This window comes from Saimiri boliviensis, chromosome 6 (assembly GCF_048565385.1).
Source record: "Saimiri boliviensis isolate mSaiBol1 chromosome 6, mSaiBol1.pri, whole genome shotgun sequence".
Classification (NCBI taxonomy): domain Eukaryota; kingdom Metazoa; phylum Chordata; class Mammalia; order Primates; family Cebidae; genus Saimiri; species Saimiri boliviensis.
In genome coordinates, this window is record NC_133454.1 from 115,354,674 (window position 1) to 115,370,316 (window position 15,643).

The 15,643-nt window shown below is 45.7% G+C and overlaps 1 protein-coding gene across 1 annotated transcript in view; it reads right to left on the reverse strand.

Moving 5' to 3' along the window:
* MTCH2 (mitochondrial carrier 2) overlaps positions 1-14,857 on the reverse strand; it is a 31,963-nt gene extending 17,106 nt beyond the window's left edge. The window contains exons 1-5 of the mRNA XM_039470794.2: positions 14,667-14,857; positions 10,626-10,710; positions 10,363-10,469; positions 2,422-2,448; positions 1,395-1,457 (exon numbers count right to left, since the gene is read on the reverse strand). Of these exons, the coding sequence (XP_039326728.1) occupies positions 1,395-1,457; positions 2,422-2,448; positions 10,363-10,469; positions 10,626-10,710; positions 14,667-14,753 (369 nt within the window). The 5' untranslated portion in view covers positions 14,754-14,857. The remainder of the gene's footprint in view (positions 1-1,394; positions 1,458-2,421; positions 2,449-10,362; positions 10,470-10,625; positions 10,711-14,666) is intronic.
* Between the last annotated feature and the right edge of the window lie 786 nt (positions 14,858-15,643).

Below are 15,643 nucleotides of genomic sequence, written 5' to 3' on the forward strand. Positions count from 1 at the left end.
AGGATAGGCAAACTAAGGTAAATAACTAATTGCATGTATCCCTGCTTTTAAGCAAACTAATTTTATGAAAATTTACAGAAAATAGAGCCCATTTATCCGGTTTCCAGACCCTTAGAAATGTTTGTTTTTGGAACATTTTATTTTAGACAGCCACATTTCCTAATTGTGACTTCATTAATGACAAGACAATGTGAAGACTAAGAGAATAGTTCTGAAAGCCAGGCACAGAAACACCTATGGCAGAAGATGGGGGTGGGAAATGGGTGATGAGAATATTTCGGAGTCAGAAAAATGTTGAAAGAGCATTTCTGGATAGATACTATCCAATATACAAAAGGCCTGGTCGTTATTTTAACACTGTTTTCTAATGACAGGGTCTTGCTCTGTGATACCAGCTGGAGTGTGGTGGCACAATCATAGCTTACTGTAGCCTCAACTTTGCAGACTCAGGTAACCCTCCCACCACAGCCTCTCGAGTATCTGAGAATACAAGTATGCACCACCACACACCTGGCTAATTATTCTATGTTTTGTAGAGAGTAGGTCTCACTATGTTGCATAGGCTGGTCTCTTAACTCTTGAGGTCAAGTGACCCTCTTGCCTCGGCCTCCCATAGTGCTGGGATTACAGGTATGAGCCACCACACCTGGCCTATTTTAACACTTTTATTCCTGAGATTTTCAACACTATTAGAAGACTTTTGGTATAAACCTCTTCAATTTTAAAGATGGAATGTGTTGGCCAAATGTGTTTTCTTGAAATGCATCTATTCTGTTTGTTTTTTTCTTTTTCCTTTTTTTTTTTTTAAATTTTCCTTCTTTTTTTAAAAAAAAAAAAAAAAATTTCTTCTTTCTTCCTTTTCCTTACTGGGCAATCTCACACAGCTTGTGAAATGCATCTATTCTGAACAGCAAGCACTGTCTTTTTTTTTTTTTTTTTTTTTGAGACGGAGTTTCGCTCTTGTTACCCAGGCTGGAGTGCAATGGCACAATCTCCGCTCATCGCAACCTCCGCCTCCTGGGTTCAAGCAATTCTCCTGTCTCAGCCTCCTGAGTAGCTGGGATTACAGGCACGTGTGCCACCATGCCCAGCTAGTTTTATTGTATTTTTAGTAGAGACAGGGTTTCACCATGTTGACCAGGATGGTCTCAATCTTTCGACCTTGTGATCCACCCGCCTCGGCCTCCCAAAGTGCTGGGATTACAGGCTTGAGCCACCGCGCCCGGCCTGTCTTTCTTTTTAATGTCAAATATGTAGTAAAGCCAAAATTAAATTGAATGTTTAATTTTATTTGGGAACAGACACTGAACACACAGGCCTGATGATCCTGATTCCATAGCTGCCACACCGCTGTTTGATCTGGGCAAACAGCACAGGTGTAATTCATCTCTTACCTCCTTGATAACGCGGTCAAAGGAAGATGAGACTTCTTTCTGTACATTTCCAGGTCCTAATTCCTAGAAATAAAAATCAAAGAAAACAGAGATCTCGATGGGTTTTTTTTTCCTTTTCTTTTTTCTTTTTTTTTTTTTTTTTGAGACGGAGTTTCGCTCTTGTTACCCAGGCTGGAGTACAATGGCGCGATCTCGGCTCACCGCAACCTCCGCCTCCTGGGTTCAGGCAATTCTCCTGCCTCAGCCTCCTGAGAGCTGGGATTACAGGCACGTGCCACCATGCCCAGCTATTTTTTTGTATTTTTAGTAGAGACGGGGTTTCACCATGTTGACCAGGATGGTCTCGATCTCTCGACCTCGTGATCCACCCGCCTCGGCCTCCCAAAGTGCTGGGATTACAGGCTTGAGCCACCGCGCCCGGCCTTTTCTTTTCTTTTTTAGAGATGGGGTTTCACCATATTGGTCAAGCTGGTCTCGAACCCCTGACCTCGTGATCTGCCCACCTCAGCCTCCCAAAGTGCTGGGATTATAGGCATGAGCCACTGTACTGGCTGATGGTTTTTATTTTTATTTCTTTTGAGATAGGGTCTCCCTTGGTCACTCAGGCTGAGTGTAGTTATATGATCATAGCTCACTGCAGTCTCAACCTCCTGTGCTCAAGTGATCCTCCCACCTCAGCCTCCCAAGTAGCTGAGACTATAGGTGGGTGCCACCAGGCACAGCTAATCTTTGATTTTCTGTAGAGAATGGGTTTTAGTATGTTGTCCAGGCTGGTCTCAAACTGTTGGATGCAAGCAATCCTCCCACCTTGGCCTCCGAAGGTGCTGGGATTACAGGCATGAGCCACTATGCCCAGCCATTTTGATGGTTTCAAACACAACTATCCAAACTGGTAGCCACCCCTTATGACAACACTCACTGAGATGAATGGGAGACTGACTGCTTGGCTTTTCTCCTAAACAGGCCCCAAAAGCAATAATAACTTGCCAGGGAAAGCCCTCATGCTTCGACATCAGCTCCAACATACCTCGCCCTTGTCGCTCTCCTGGTAATGCTACAAAAGAAAAGAAAAAAGATGATTCACGTTATTACAGCGTCATGTGAGAGAAGACACAAAATGAAAACTCTACTGACAGAAAGTAAATTAGCTGGAGCTTTTTTTGTTTTTGTTTTTTGGATTTGTTTTCTGCAAATCTTAAGTTAACTTCTACTCATTAATCAACTGGAAATACGGATCTCCAAGATAAACTTGTTTCTTTTTTTTTTTTTTTTTGAGACGGAGTTTCGCTCTTGTTGCCCAGGCTGGAGTGCAATGGCGCAATCACGGCTCACCGCAACCTCCGCCTCCTGGGTTCAGGCAATTCTCCTGCCTCAGCCTCCTGAGTAGCTGGGATTACAGGCACACGCCACCATGCCCAGCTAATTTTTAGTATTTTTAGTAGAGACGGGGTTTCACCATGTTGACCAGGATGGTCTCGATCTCTTGACCTCGTGATCCACCCGCCTCGGCCTCCCAAAGTGCTGGGATTACAGGCTTGAGCCACCGTGCCCGGCCAAGATAAACTTGTTTCTAAGTTTAACATACTGGTCAGCTCGAAGAAAAGCAAATGCCCATGAAAACTCTTCTTTGAAAGAAGAAAAGGGGACAGATGCAGCGGCTCATGCCTGTAACCCCAGCACTTTAGGAGGTCGAGGTGGACAGATCACCTGAGGTCAGGAGTTCGAGACTACCCTGGCCAACATGGTCAAACTCCATCTCTACTAAAAATACAAAAATTAGCAAGGAATTGTGTCCAACGCCTGTAATCCCAGCTCCTAGAGAGGCTGGGGCAGGAGAATCTCTTGAACCCAGGAGGCAGAGGTTGCAGTGAGCCAAAATCACACCAGGGCACTCCAGCCTGGACGACAGAACAAGACTCCATTTCAAAAAAAAAAAGAAACAAGAGGTAAGGCCGGGCGCAGTGGCTCTCATGCCTGTAATCCCAGGACTTTGGGAGGCTTTGGAAGGCTGAGGCAGGTGGATCATTTTAAGTCAGGAGTTCAAAACCAGCCTAGCTCATGTGGCGATACCCCATCTCTACTAAAAACACAAAAATTAGCTGAGTGTGGTAGCCAGCACCTGTAATCCCAGCGACTCAGGAAGCTGAGGCAGGAGAATCACTTGAATCCAGGAGGTGAAGGCTGCAGCGAGCTGCGATCACACTACTGCACTCTAGCCCACTACTGGGCAACAAAGCCAGATTCCAGAAAAAAAGAAAAGGGACTGGGGGTGGTGCCTAACGCCTGTAATCCCAGCACTTTGGAAGGCTGAAGAGGGAGGACTGCTTGAACCCAGGAATTCAAGACCAGAATGGGCAACATAGCAAGACTTTGTCTCTAAATAAATAAATAAACTTAAATAAATATATTTTTTAAATGGTTTATTTTGAGATGGAGTGCACTGGCACAATCTCAGCTCACTGCAACCTCCGCCTCCTGGGTTCAAGCAATTCTCCTGCCTCAGCCTCCCAAGTAGCTGGGACTACAGGCACGCGCCACCACACCCAGCTAATTTTCTTTTTTTAGTAGAGATGGGGTTTCGCCACGTTGGCCACAATGGTCTTGATCTTTTGACCTTGTGATCTGCCTGCCTCAGCCGCCCAAAGTGCTGGGATTATAGGCATGAGCCACCGCGCCTAGCCTATAGTTAAAAAATAAGAACAACAAAAACAAAAACAAAAAAAGAAAATTCAAGAACTTTATTAAACATACAGTTTTAACAGAAAATTAGTAAAAATATAGTCCAGGGTTCCTACTTTTCTCATGGAAAAGGCACAACCAATACCAAATTAGGGGAAGACTCTTTTCTTTTCTTTTTTTTTTTTTTTTTTGAGACGGAGTTTCACTCTTGTTACCCAGGCTGGAGTGCAATGGCGCGATCTCAGCTCACCGCAACCTCCGCCTCCTGGGTTCAGACAATTCTCCTGTCTCAGCCTCCTGAGTAGCTGGAATTACAGGCACGTGCCACCATGCCCTGCTAATTTTTTGTATTTTTAGTAGAGACGGGGTTTCACCATATTGACCAGGATGGTCTCGATCTCTTGACCTCGTGATCCACCCGCCTCGGCCTCCCAAAGTGCTGGGATTACAGGCTTGAGCCACCGCGCCCGGCCGGGAAGACTCTTTTCTTCACTGCATAAAAGGACAGAGAATTGATGCTAAGTCTGAATAGCTGAAGTCGCCTCACTTTTTATTTTGTATCTGACCATTTCTAAAACAAGTAAGAAAGGGTTTTTTCCCCCCCCTTCTAGAAAAGAGACCATGAATACTGCCGGAGCCCAGAGTATACTGCAAGAGGAATTTTTTGTGGGATATTTTAGAAACAGACTGTGAGCTAGGTAAAAAGAAAAACTAACAGTTGAGAGCTCCTTCTTGTGTAACTACCAGTTTTATTGTTTTCTTATTTTTTAATCTCAGTTTTATTATTTTCTAGCCATACCAGATTTTAAAAATAGACATTTTCTCTTGTAAAAAGAAATGTGTTTCAAAAAATCACGGGCAAGAGAGTGTATGTCAAGATTAAGCAAAGTCTTGTCTTTTGGCCAAATTCCAGGTCCTTGGCTAGAATTAATTCTAATAGCTTCAGGTCTCTAAAAATTTTCACTCATTTCTATACTTTGTTTTTCACTCCATTGATACAGTTATCTAACCTGTCTTCTACATTTCCCTAATTTCATTTTAACTCTTGTTCAGATATATAAAATTATTTATTGTAAAGGTTAATGTTTTCAGCCCTGCATACATCTTTCTTTTTGACTGCACAAGCAGCTCTGGATGCTAAGTGTAATACCAACTCTGTCATATTTCACTGGACTACATTTGGAGCATATTTAGGGTACCTGATTACCTCAAGTTTGTCTTACTTTACAGTTACATAAAGCTTCAAGTAGTACTTTCACTTTTTTTTTGAGACGGAGTTTTGCTCTTGTTACCCAGGCTGGAGTGCAATGGCGTGATCTTGGCTCACCGCAACCTCCGCCTCCTGGGTTCAGGCAATTCTCCTGCCTCAGCTTCCTGAGTAGCTGGGATTACAGGCACGCCCCACCATGCCCAGCTAATTTTTTGTATTTTTAGTAGGGACGGGGTTTCACCATGTTGACCAGGATGGTCTCGATCTCTCTCTCTTTTTTTTTTTTTTTAAGACAGAGTTTTGCTCTTGTTACCCAGGCTGGAGTGCAATGGCGCGATCTCGGCTCACCGCAACCTCCACCTTCCGGGTTCAGGCAATTCTCCTGCCTCAGCCTCCCGAGTAGCTGGGATTACAGGCCCGTGCCACCATGCCCAGCTAATTTTTTTTATTTTTAGTAGAGACGAGGTTTCACCGTGTTGACCGGGATGGTCTTGATCTCTTGACCTCGTGATCCACCCGCCTCGGCCTCCCAAAGTGCTGGGTTTACAGGTGTGAGCCACCGTGCCCAGCCTCTTTCACTTTTTTTTTTTTTTTTTTTTTTTTTTTTTCTGAGACTGAGTTTCGCCCTTGTTACCCAGGCTGGAGTGCAATGGCGCGATCTCGGCTCACCGCAACCTCCGCCTCCTGGGTTCAGGCAATTCTCCTGCCTCAGCCTCCTGAGTAGCTGGGATTACAGGCACGCGCCACCATGCCCAGCTAATTTTTTGCACTTTTAGTAGAGACGGGGTTTCACCATGTTGACCAGGATGGTCTCGATCTCTCGACCTCGTGATCCACCCGCCTCGGCCTCCCAAAGTGCTGGGATTACAGGCTTGAGCCACCGCGCCCGGCCTCTTTCACTTTTTATCTAAGTCTATACATAAACCTCTTTGGCTAGATGACAACTGCCTTTCCATATGTAAATTTCATGGAAGTAACAGGAACAATTTCACTGAGTCAAGAGTGTGGCTGGAAAAGAAAGACCAGTAATCAATTCACCAAAGACATGGGCCCAGTAAGACTCAAAACACTCTGACTCATGGACCACCTGAAATGGTGCTTCCAGATTCAGTCCATAGGACTGACAACAGTAAGTATATTAAAAATAACAGGCTAAGAATAACAGGCTGGGACCAGGTGGCTCATGCCTATAACCCCAGCACTTTGGGAGGCCTAGATGGGTGGATCACCTGAGGTTGGGAGGTTGAGACCAGCTTGACCAACATGGAAAAACCCCCTCTCTACTAAAAATACAAAATTAGTCAGAGGTGGTGGCGCATGCCTGTAATCCCAGCTACTCAGGGGGCTGAGGCAGGAGAATCACTTGAACCCGGGAGGAAGAGGTTGTGGTGAGCCGAGATCTCACCATTGCGCTCCAGGCTGGGCAACAAGGCAAGAGCGAAACTCTATCTCAAAAAAAAAAAAAAAAAAAAGAAAGCAAAATGATTGAAGGGTTAATCAGATTGCATGTGAGGAACTGGCTGAAAAACCTCTTTAATTCAAACTTCCTTAATTCAGATCAATGAAGGATGAAGAAATATATATAAAATCCAAGCCAAATAGGTCAAGAAATTGTTTCAACAAAATCATTATTTGCTCATCAGATATTAAAACATTAGAATTGGCCGGGAGCAGTGGCTCAAGCCTGTAATTCCAGCACTTTCTGAGGCTGAGGTGGGCGGATCACAAGGTCAGAATATAGAGACCATCCTGGCTAACACGGTGAAATCCCGTCTCTACTAAAAATACAAAAAAGTACCCAGGCATGGTGGCATGTGCCTGTAATCCCAGATACTCAGAAAGTTGAGGCAGGAGAATTGCTTGAACCCAGGAGGCAGAGGTTGCAATGAGCCAAGATTGTGTCGCTGCACTCCAGCATGGGCGACAGTGAGACTCTGTCTCAAACAAATGAACGAGAAAACAAACAAAACCATATCCTTAGTACCAGCAGAAAATAGAATAGATCGCCGGGCGCGGTGGCTCAAGCCTGTAATCCCAGCACTTTGGGAGGCCGAGGCGGGTGGATCACGAGGTCAAGAGATCGAGACCATCCTGGTCAACAAGGTGAAACCCCGTCTCTACTAAAAATACAAAAAGTTAGCTGGGCATGGTGGTGCGTGCCTGTAATCCCAGCTACTTAGGAGGCTGAGGCAGGAGAATTGCCTGAACCCAGGAGGCGGAGGTTGCGGTGAGCCAAGATCGCGCCATTGCACTCCAGCCTGGGTAACAAGAGCGAAACTCCGTCTCCAAAAAAAAAAAAAAAAAAAAAAAAAAAGAAAATAGAATAGATCAGAAAACCCGTGAGTTTTATATTGTCCATCACACTCATGCTGCAGAACCTTCCCTTCGATTATTTTAAATGGTACAGACTTCTTATTCGTAACACCTTAATAAAACACCAGAATTGCCCTTTATAAACTGTCCTTTATTTATAAAGGGCAATTCTGTCTGTAGAAGTACTTTCTAAATATTAAGACTTCCTTCAGTTTAACCTACACAGAAATAGGTGCAAACGAGAAATCCGTACAATCAAAATTACATTACAAGCTTCGGCATTAGAAGTAAAAAAACTGGCCAAGCGCGGTGGCTCAGGCCTGTAATCCCAGCACTTTGGGAGGCTGAGGCAGGTGGATCACGAGGTCAGGAGTTTGTGACCAGCCTGGCCAACATAGGGAAACCCTGTCTGTACTAAAAATACAAAACATTTGCCGGTCATCGTGGCAAGCGCCTATAATCCCAGCTACTCAGGAGGCTCAGGCAGGAGAAGCTCTTGAACCCAGGAGGCAGAGGTGGCAGTGAGCCAAGACTGCACCACTGCACTCCAGCCTGGGCAACAGAGCAAGAGACTCCATCTCAAACAAACAAACAAACAAAATGTAACTTTGATATTTTAAAAACATTTTGATTTACAGCTCTTAGGAACTTGGAAAATAAAAACATTTTATAAAACATCTCAAGCATACAGAAAAATTAAGAATTTACCTACACATCTACCACCAAGGCTAAATAGATGTTAACATTTTGGCCTTTTTTGCTTAAGATCTCCCACCTTCTTCCTTTTTTTTGAGACAGAGTCTCATCTCACTCTGTTGCCCAGGCGGGAATGCAGGGCACAATCTCGGCTTATTGTAACCTCCATCTCCTAGGTTCAAGCCCTTCCATGCCTCAGTCTCTTGGGTAGCTGGGATTACAGGCACGTACCACTACACCTGGCTAATTTCTCTATTTTTACTAGAGATGGGATTTCACCGCATTGCCCAGGCTGTCTTCAAACTCCTGGCCTCAAGTGATCCACTAGCATTGGCCTCCCATACTGCTGGGATTACAGGCAAAAATATATATGCATATATATACGTATATGGGATTACAGATGTGAGCCACTATGCCTGGCCTTGCAGTCTTAAAGTACCACAGACAAAGCTGAAGTTTCACCTCTCATCCCTCCCTTTTCCCACAAGTAACCTACCATGCCTCCATGTACAATTTGGTGAGGCTTTTTTTGAAACTATAAACATTTAATATAAGGCACAGAATAGTGTGCAAAACACAAATGTACAATGTACGAAATAATTAAAAGGCAAATATCCATGTAGTCATAATCTAGGTCAAGGAAAATCCTTTTTTTCCCCTAGACAAAATCTCACTCTGTCACCCAGGCTGAAGTGCAGTGGGGCAATCCTAGCTCACCACACCCTTGACCTATGGGGCTCAAGTGATTCTTTCCCCTCTGCTTCCTGAGTAGCGGGAACCACAGGAATGTAACACCACACCTGGCTAGTGTTTCGTTTTTTTTTAATTTTTGTAGAGGAAGTCTCACTATGTTGCCCAGGCTGGTCTCAAACTCCTGGCTCAAGCAGCCCTCCAGCCTTAGCCTCCAAGAGTGCTAACATGACAGACATGAGCCACCAGATCCAGACAAGGAAAATCATTGTCATTATCCCAGACATGTGGTTCCTCCTCTCCATCTCCCCATAAATAACCACTACCCTGAATTTTATGTTTACTTTGCTATATTCTTTTTTTTTTTTTTTTTTTTGAGACAGAGTTTTGCTCTTGTTACCCAGGCTGGAGTGCAATGGCGCGATATCGGCTCACCGCAACCTCCGCCTCCTGGGTTCAGGCAATTCTCCTGCCTCAGCCTCCCGAGTAGCTGGGATTACAGGCACACGTCACCATGCCCAGCTAATTTTTTGTATTTTTAGTACAGACGGGGTTTCACCATGTTGACCAGGATGGTCTCGATCTCTTGACCTCGTGATCCACCCGCCTCGGCCTCCCAAAGTGCTGGGATTACAGGCGTGAGCCACCGCGCGCGGCAGCTATATTCTGTTTTTATTTTGGGGACGGAGTTTTGTTCTTGTCGCCAAGGCTGGAGTGCAATGGCACCATCTCGGCTCACTGCAACCTCCATCTCCTGGGTTCAAACGATTCTCCTGCCCCAGCCTCCCAAGGAGCTGGGATTACAGGAATGTGCAACCACATCTGGCTAATTTTTTTGTATCATTAATAGAGACGGGGTTTCACCATGTTGGCCAGACTGGTCTCGAACTACTGACCTCAGGTGATCCACCTGCCTCAGCCTCCCAAAGTGCTGAGATTACAGGAGTGAGCCACCACACCTGGCCTATTATATTCTTTTGTAAAAAAGACAAGTTTTTAATAAAAAAATATGTTAGCAGATTAACACAAGAAATAAGAGGAAAATAACTTCAGAAAAAAAAATGTATGTTTTTGTCAGCTTCCTTCTTCCTTCAAAGAAATAGAGCTGTAGAGGTGATCAAATAAATGCATGTATTTAATTTCCACTCCAAATGACTGGGTCAGAAGAGGAAGGTATGTAGATCAAAATAAAATACTTCATTTTAAAGGAATTCCCCTTGCTTTCCAGGAAAGAAGAAATGATATTTCAAGAAAATGTTTTCCAAGAGGAAGAAAGGACACGGTTTATAAGTCTATCTTTTAAATTGCTCTTGATAGGTACAGAACAAACTGTGCTAACAGGTGAGCAAAATCTATGGGAAGACTGAATATTCCTCTTACCTGTAAGACTTTACCGTGGACCACAGTTCCAAGGACTCCTGAACACAGTCTTGGAGTTAAGCCTGTGAACAACCCACGCCTCCCATCGATACTGGCAATGTGCTGAGCTAAGAACACAAGTCAGAGATGTAGTCAAGTTCTAGTCTAGAGAAATGGATGTACTACAATTTCAAACAAGCTTTCTATATATTTTCTTTCGGTAACAACTCTGCCTATCACAGTCCTCAGTATCATCCAAACCCAAATAAATCAAACACACTTACCATAACAAAAGAGACCAGGAAGCTGACACACTTGCCGCCCAAAAATATTTCGTCCTATTGTTGGAGGAAGAGGCTCATATCCCGCCTTTAAAAACAATGGAATATATCAATATTAAGCAATATTTCCAGAAATGTCTTGTTTGCAGGGTCTCAAAGAACAAAATTTGGGTTATAATTTTTAAACACAAGTAAAAATGCAGCCGATGTTTTCCAAGGCAACGATGAAGTATCATTCTTGTAGGTTTTTCTTCTGTTGGTAACACTAAGTTCAATAAACTCCAAGTTTTGTTTTGGTTCAAATTCTATGAAGTAAATCATATAGCTGAGATAGGTTAATATTGAACTGAAAATAAAAGAAGGGAACATTTGTGTTAGGAAAGCTACAGTTTCCTAAGGGGGCGGAAAAATACTTTCTAAATAAAATCTAAGGCATATTTTATATTTGAACGAAATGAGAAGACATCCGCTACGCCAGCATCAACTGCATATTTGGCTACCTACACAGAACACTCAAATGGCAAATGCAGATACAGCTGGATAATTCACTTAGCAAAGAATTACAAGATAACTTCATGTTAGAAGAACAGGCTATCAGTGGCTCATGCCTGTAATCCCCACACTTTGGGAGGCCAAGGCAGGTAGATCACCTGAGGTCAGGAGTTCAAGACCAGCCTGGCCAACACGGTGAAACTCTGTCTCTACTAAAAATACAAAAATTAGCTGGGTGTGGTGGCAGGTCCTGTAATCTCAGCTACTTGGGAGGCTGAGGCAGGAGAATCACTTCAACCCCGGGGGCAGCTTGCAGCCAGCCAAGATTGCACCATTGCACTCCAGCCCAGGCCAACAGCAGCAACTCCATCTCAAAACAAACAAAAACAAAACAAAACAAAGGCTATCATTAACAGCTAATGAAAGTCATTTTATACAGTTAATGATTACCATGGTCTTTGTACAACATGCTCAGTATTTTTAATACTACACATACTTGAGAGAATAAACACTGTAGGACATAGTTTTGATGACAGTTCTGACTCTTTTTTTTTTTTTGAGACGGAGTTTCGCTCTTGTTACCCAGGCTGGAGTGCAATGGCGTGATCTCGGCTCACCGCAACCTCCGCCTCTTGGGTTCAGGCAATTCTCCTGCCTCAGCCTCCTGAGTAGCTGGGATTACAGGCACGTGCCACCATGCCCAGCTAATTTTTTGTATTTTTAGTAGAGACAGGGTTTCACCATGTTCACCAGGATGGTCTCGATCTCCTGACCTCGTGATCCGCCCGCCTCAGCCTCCCAAAGTGCTGGGATTACAGGCTTGAGCCACCGCGCCCGGCTCGACAGTTCTGACTCTTAACCTGTCCTACTAAATAGCTCCTAGCCTGGCGTGGTGGCTCATGCATGTAATCCCAGCACTTTCGGAGGCCAAGGTGGGTGGATCACCTGAGGTCAGGAGTTCGAGACCAGCCTGGCCAACATAGTGAAACTCCATCTCTACTAAAAATAAAAAAGTTAGCTGGGTGTGGTGGCAGGCACCTGGTAATCCCAGCTACTCAGGAGGCTGAGGCAGGAGAATCGCTTAAACCTGGGAGGCGGAGGTTGCAGTGAGCAGAGATTGTGCCACTGCACTCTAGACAAGAGTGAAACTCCGTATCAAAAATAAACAAATAAATAAATAACTCCTGTCTGAGCTCCCTGAAAGTGCTACCAAGTAACTAGTTTTATTTTTATTTATTTACTGATTTATTTTTTAGAAACTGAGTTTCCAAAAAACTCTCTTTTTTGGCTCACTGTAACCTCTGCCTGCTGGGTTCAAGAGATTCTTGTGCCTCATCCTCCCAAGTAGCTGGGATTACAGGTGTCCGCTGCCACACCCAGCTGATTTTTGTATTTTCTTTTTTTTTTTTTTTTTTTTTTGAGACAGAGTGTCGCTCTTGTTACCCAGGCTGGAGTGCAATGGCGCGATCTCGGCTCACCACAACCTCCGCCTCCTGGGTTCAAGCAATTCTCCTGCCTCAGCCTCCTGAGTAGCTGGGACTACAGGCACGCGCCACCATGCAGCCTCCTGAGTAGCTGGGACTACAGGCACGCGCCACCATGCCCAGCTAATTTTTTTGTATTTTTATTAGAGACAGGGTTTCACCACATTGACCAGGATGGTCTCGATCTCTCTACCTCGTGATCCACCTGCCTTGGCCTCCCAAAGTGCTGGGATTACAGGCTTGAGCCACCGTGCCCGGCCAGATTTTTGTATTTTCAGTAGAGATAGGGTTTTGCCATGTTGGCCTGGCTGGTCTTGAACTCCTGACCTCAAGTGATCCGCCTGTCTCAGGTGCCCAAAGTGTTGGGACTACAGGCGTGAGCCACCATGCCTGGCCCAAGTATCTACTTTTAAAACTATTTGGGAATTTCACCAGAACTCCTGAGCTACTTGGCAATACAAAGAAGTTATGAAATCAGAATTACGGATATTGAAGTTTTTGAGGCAAGAGCTCTGAACATCACTAGAAAACCCCATCTCCCAGAGAAGTACTGAGTAGTGGATTCCAACTAGGTATACTGAAACATGCTGTCATCTCAGATGCTATCTAGCTCCCAATTTGCCAATTCTGTTTTAGATGTCACAGTACATTCTAATCAGTCTTTGTTTTAGGTGCAAATAATTTATTTACAATAGCCTTTAACATATGGAATCTGAATTCACCGGGGTCTATTGAGCAAGAAATAATTAGGATTCCCAACAACTCGAGTAAGAAATGTGGCCCTCTCTAGTGTCTTGCCTATGTTTTACAGAAAAGTAGACGGTGAGGACAGGGGTTCTAAAAACTGTTCCGTTCCTAAGCATAGTGCAGAAGGTAATTATGTCAACTCTCAATAAAGTATTTTTAAAAATGACCTGCCCATTACAGGGCTATTCAGGAAAGGCACTGGAAACACTATCACCTGGCTTACCTGCATGTGAATATATAATACCATGTAAGAATTATTGGACAGCAGATTAGAAACTAACTCTCGCCGGGCGCGGTGGCTCAAGCCTGTAATCCCAGCACTCTGGGAGGCCGAGGCGGGTGGATCACAAGGTCGAGAGATCGAGACCAACCTGGTCAACATGGTGAAACCCCGTCTCTACTAAAAAAAAAAATACAAAAAATTAGCTGGGCATGGTGGCGCATGCCTGTAATCCCAGCTACTCAGGAGGCTGAGGCAGGAGAATTGCCTGAACCCAAGAGGCGGAGGTTGCGGTGAGCCGAGATCGCGCCATTGCACTCCAGCCTGGGTAACAAGAGCGAAACTCCGTCTCAAAAAAAAAAAAAAGAAAGAAAAAAAGAAACTAACTCTCATGTTTAAACTCGCTAAAACTCAGCTTAACTAATTTCCAGCTCTGACAAATGTGATTTTCATTGTCAGGAGCCACATGGGGTGCTGCCAGAAAGCACTCAACGCATCCTTCCCAAAACTGACAGCGCAATCCCTTCATTAACACTTCTGAATGAGCGCCTTGTGTTTCTCTGGGTATCTGGTGCGAAAACCTCGGAAGAGAGGAGCAGTAGTAACAGTAGCATAGAAATTTTAAAAAAGGAATAAAAAATAAAATGTTGGTTCCCACCTAACTTCACATTTGTCTTCAACTGAACATTTCATGTCTTGCGTCTGAGATTTTGCGGGGAGGAGCGGTGAATGTGAATTTCAGAGGGGCGAGAGGGAGGGTTCGGAAGACCTCGGTGGCGACCAGCCAGGATCCACCTCAGGGAAGAACCAAAGTTCAGAGGATCCGCCGGGCAGGGCACGGCAGAGCAGAGCATAGTGGCGGTTGGCTAAAGGGATGGGTGGGCCTCAACGCGAGGCGGGGAGGCAAGAGTTCGGCGAGGCCCCCGAGCGAGGCCGCGGGACGGAAGAAGCTGTCCCTGCGGGGAGGGAAAGGGCAGCGGAGGAGCAGCAGCATCCCGGGAGAATGAAGGGCCCGCAAGGCTGAGGCCGATCCTCAGGCGCCCTGGGCAGCGGCGACCGAACGGGGCGCCGGGCGGGGAAGGGAGCGGCGACGCCTCATACCTGGATGAGCACTTTCACGTACATGAGCGGCTGGGACAGGATGGTGAGACCGGAGCCCAGGAGCACCTGACTGGCCGCGTCCGCCATGATGGCACCCGCGGACGGACAGACAGACGGAGCCACCAAGCGACCCGGTGAGCCGGTCCTGGGTCACGTGCCAGGGCCGCCGGTTTCACTGGCCCGCCCACGGCGAGCGCGCACGCACGCACCGGCGCGCGCCTCCCCGCCCAGTTCCCGCCCTCCGCCCTGCCCCGAGAAACGGCAGGCGCTCGCGATGGGGCGCTGGGGTCGGGGCGGGGCTTATGGACGGAGGCGCATGCGTTCTGCCGGGGGCTCGTTCTTCGCCAGAAATGACGGTTTCTCTTGCACATGCGCTGGCCCCTAGTGTCCGGAAACACAATGGGAGTGGCAGTGGGGGAGTGTGACCCTGACGGCAAAGGCAAGGTCGAGGACTGAAAAGAATTGAAAAGGATTCTTCGTTATGCTTCATTTCTGCACTTGCCCTTTCATCAACATAGGGTTCAAAAGATATTCACCATCAGAGCCTAACAGTCTAGTGGCTTTCTGATAGCGAATCATTAATCCGCTAGCGAGTTGCTCTTCATTCACGTTTAATTAATGTTATCGTCTCAGAAATATCTTTTAAGTTGGAGTCTTACTCTGTTCAGGCTGGAGTGCAGTGGTGCGATCTTGGCTCACTGCAACCTCCACCTCCCGGGTTCAAGCAATTGTCCTGCCTCAGCCTCCCAAGTAGTTGCTATTACAGACACCCAACACCATGCCCAGCTAATTTTTGTATTTTTAGTAGAGACAGGGTTTCACCATGTTGGCCAGGATGGTCTAGATCTGTCACCTAGGTTGGAGTGCAGTGGCACGATCTCAGCTCATTCCTCTGTTGCCCAGGCTGGCATGCAGTGGCACGATCTTGGCAACTTCTGCCTCCCAGGTTCCACCGATTCTCTTGCCTCAGCCTCCTG